We start from the raw sequence: 2,672 nt of genomic DNA on the forward strand, positions 1-2,672 counted from the left end.
CAGTATTTTCCCTGATAAGATTTTATCTGAAAATCTGCTATACAGTTTTCCTGTTCCCTGTGCTTGGAATTTGTGGGTTTTTTGTTTTGTTTTTGTTTTTTTTACTCTGGTGCTTCACATTGATGAAATAGTAAAAGCTATAAGTTGTACCTGTGTTCCCTTACACACACACATATGTACATGGACACCTTAGTAATTACTCTGATTAGATCCTAAAATCAATAAATTATAGTTGCCCTTCCAGGTCAGTTAAGAGCTCAAGTAACCAATTCCCCAGGTGACCAGCATACAGAGCTCCGAGCCTGCTCTCACTCACAAGGCCTGCAACCGGGCAGGAGCCAGTGTCGGAAAACCCAGGCAACGTGCAGCGGTTCCCAAAGGAAAGCGATGTTTTTAAATTCCGTTCTGAGCTCTGCTGCTATTACTTGGAGCAGTCAGATTCCCCACCCAAAAGGTTTTCCTTTCCTCTGTTTTGGTAAATGAAAGAGGAATACTTAGTGCATAATGGGAGTTCGTTGAGTGAAAGGTAGTATCATAAATAAGGAATGCTTTTCTACATGTAATTACAGGAAAATAGACGGATAGCTGTTAAAATCATTAGGCAGTATTAAAGTAGCATATGTTATCGAATGTATTTTATATACAAATTGGTTAACAGCTGGGTGGAAAATTAATTGCAAGGATTGGTTGGCAGTCCTTTTAAAATTTGATCACCTAGTAAAATCAGGTAGGCAAGTGGCTTCAACAAAGTTACTACTTCAGGTGAAAATAACACTCCGAACATATGGCGGAGTCCTGTAAGGTCATTTCACACATAGACCAGGGTGTGTTTGTGAGTCTGTAGGAAAAGACTTCCCAAGCATGAAAACTATTATGTACAAGAGCTCTACATTTTGTTATCATTTAAATAAAACATGTCTTTAAATATAGAATTCTTTGGAAAACTCACTTCACTGTCCAAAATTATGGAGACCTAAAGTTTTTTAACCAGAGATAGAATATTCATTACAGCTTCTCAAGAGACTGCCTAGTTGGACAGGACGAGGAGTTCATTTGCAGAGTGTACTTAATAAAACCATCCAGTGACAAAGTCCCATCAACAAACTATATCCAAAAGCAAACACTGCCCGGGATGTACCCAGAAAGGGCATCAACCCTTGCTGTTTGCTCTCCCTGTCCCCATTAGTCTTTGAGGTGGGTGAGTAAATGAGTGTTGGGTGAAGTCTCTTGGAGGTTAGAAGATCTTGCACTCATTAATGGAGAAGAGCTTCCTTCTGTTGCGTCTCCTGGCTTGGTTGACGGCAGTTCGGACGGCACACTCAAACACCTGCTGGACCCCCCGATTGCTAAGGGCTGAGCACTCCAGGTAGCCCTTTGCTCTCACATCCTGGGCCAGTCTCTTCCCATCGATGGCACTGATGCAGGAGGCCCTGTGGGTCCCCATCTCCCGCTGGTCAGTCTGGGTGGCCACCACCAGCACAGGGGTACAGGGCAAGTGGCTCCTGATTTCGCCAATCCACTTGTTCTTCAGGTTCAGGAAAGAGTTATGGTTGGCCACAGAGTAGCACATCAGTACCACATCGGCCTGCTGGTAGGACAGGGGACGGATGCTTTTGAAGGCGTCATTGCCGGCCGTGTCCCAGAGACCCAGGCTGATCTGCATGCCATCCATGAAGACATCCACGCCCGTGTTCTCATACACCGTGGGCTTGTAGGCCTCTGGGAAGGTCTCTGAGGTGAAGCGCACCAACAGGGAGGTCTTCCCCACAGCAGAGTCTCCCACCAGCACACACTTGATGGAGCTCAGCATCTTCCCAGCCTGGCTCCCTCGTTACAAGTTCAGAATCCTTGAACGGCTGAAGCAAATGCCATTCAACGCAGGGAATAAAAACCAGATGGGTCTGTGGTCCCAGGGTCTCCAACAGCAATTTGCAGAATGTTACTTCTCTCCATGCATCCGAGAGAGACCTCGATCTACTTTGAAAAGCTCCAAAGTCTGGTCTTCAGCTGGAACAGAAAGAGAAGAGGGAAAATTGAGTCTTTCTTTTTCCTTTTTGGGTGACTGGGCACTTCCTCACTGGCAAGCTAATTAAACATGGGGCCCACCTCAGTGTAGTTGCCCTACCCGACTAATCTAACCCACTCTTCCCCAGCAAAGAGGGTTTGGATCTGCTATCCCCCAGCTCATGCACCCACAACTCCACCCAGTCAAGAAGCAGAAGCTGATTTTATCTCGAAAATCAGCCTAGTGATAAAAACACAAGCAACTGCTCTGATCATAACATGAAAAAGACCTCGATAGCAACCTGGTGTGTGAATGAGACGTTTTCTAACAGCTCTCTCTGGCTTCCGCTCCAAGAAGCAGGGAAGGCAGCTGACAGTGTTCTCTCGCTTCACTTTCTAATGGATCCCAGCCACTTTGGGAAGGGAGAGACCTGTAATGAGCCACCGTATTACAAGCACTTCCTTTCATTTATTGATTAATCAACCAGTCCTTGGTTTATGTGGGAATTTGTGTTGAGGTCAGAGAAAAGAAATTACCAGAACTCTAAAAATTTGCTGCTGTTTTTTTTTTTTCCTTGAGGTGTTGTTTTTTGTTTTTTGTTTTTTTTTTTCAAAAAGTGGCTACTGTTCTAATGGAAAGGGCACTGTCCTTGCGTTTCTGCATCTGA

At 44.9% G+C, this 2,672-nt stretch overlaps 1 protein-coding gene across 1 annotated transcript; it reads right to left on the bottom strand.

The window, feature by feature from the left end:
* Positions 1 to 1,234: 1,234 nt before the first annotated feature.
* RHOH (ras homolog family member H) lies at positions 1,235 to 1,816 on the bottom strand (the record flags this gene model as incomplete). The annotated part of the gene is made up of 1 exon (XM_080660757.1): positions 1,235 to 1,816. The coding sequence occupies exon 1, from the start codon at positions 1,808 to 1,810 to the stop codon at positions 1,235 to 1,237; it is 576 nt and encodes a 191-aa protein (XP_080516883.1). The 5' UTR covers positions 1,811 to 1,816.
* Positions 1,817 to 2,672: the final 856 nt, after the last annotated feature.

The sequence above is a fragment of the Plecotus auritus genome (genome assembly GCF_963455305.1).
Source record: "Plecotus auritus genome assembly, chromosome: 1".
In the NCBI taxonomy this organism is placed as follows: Eukaryota; Metazoa; Chordata; class Mammalia; order Chiroptera; family Vespertilionidae; genus Plecotus; species Plecotus auritus.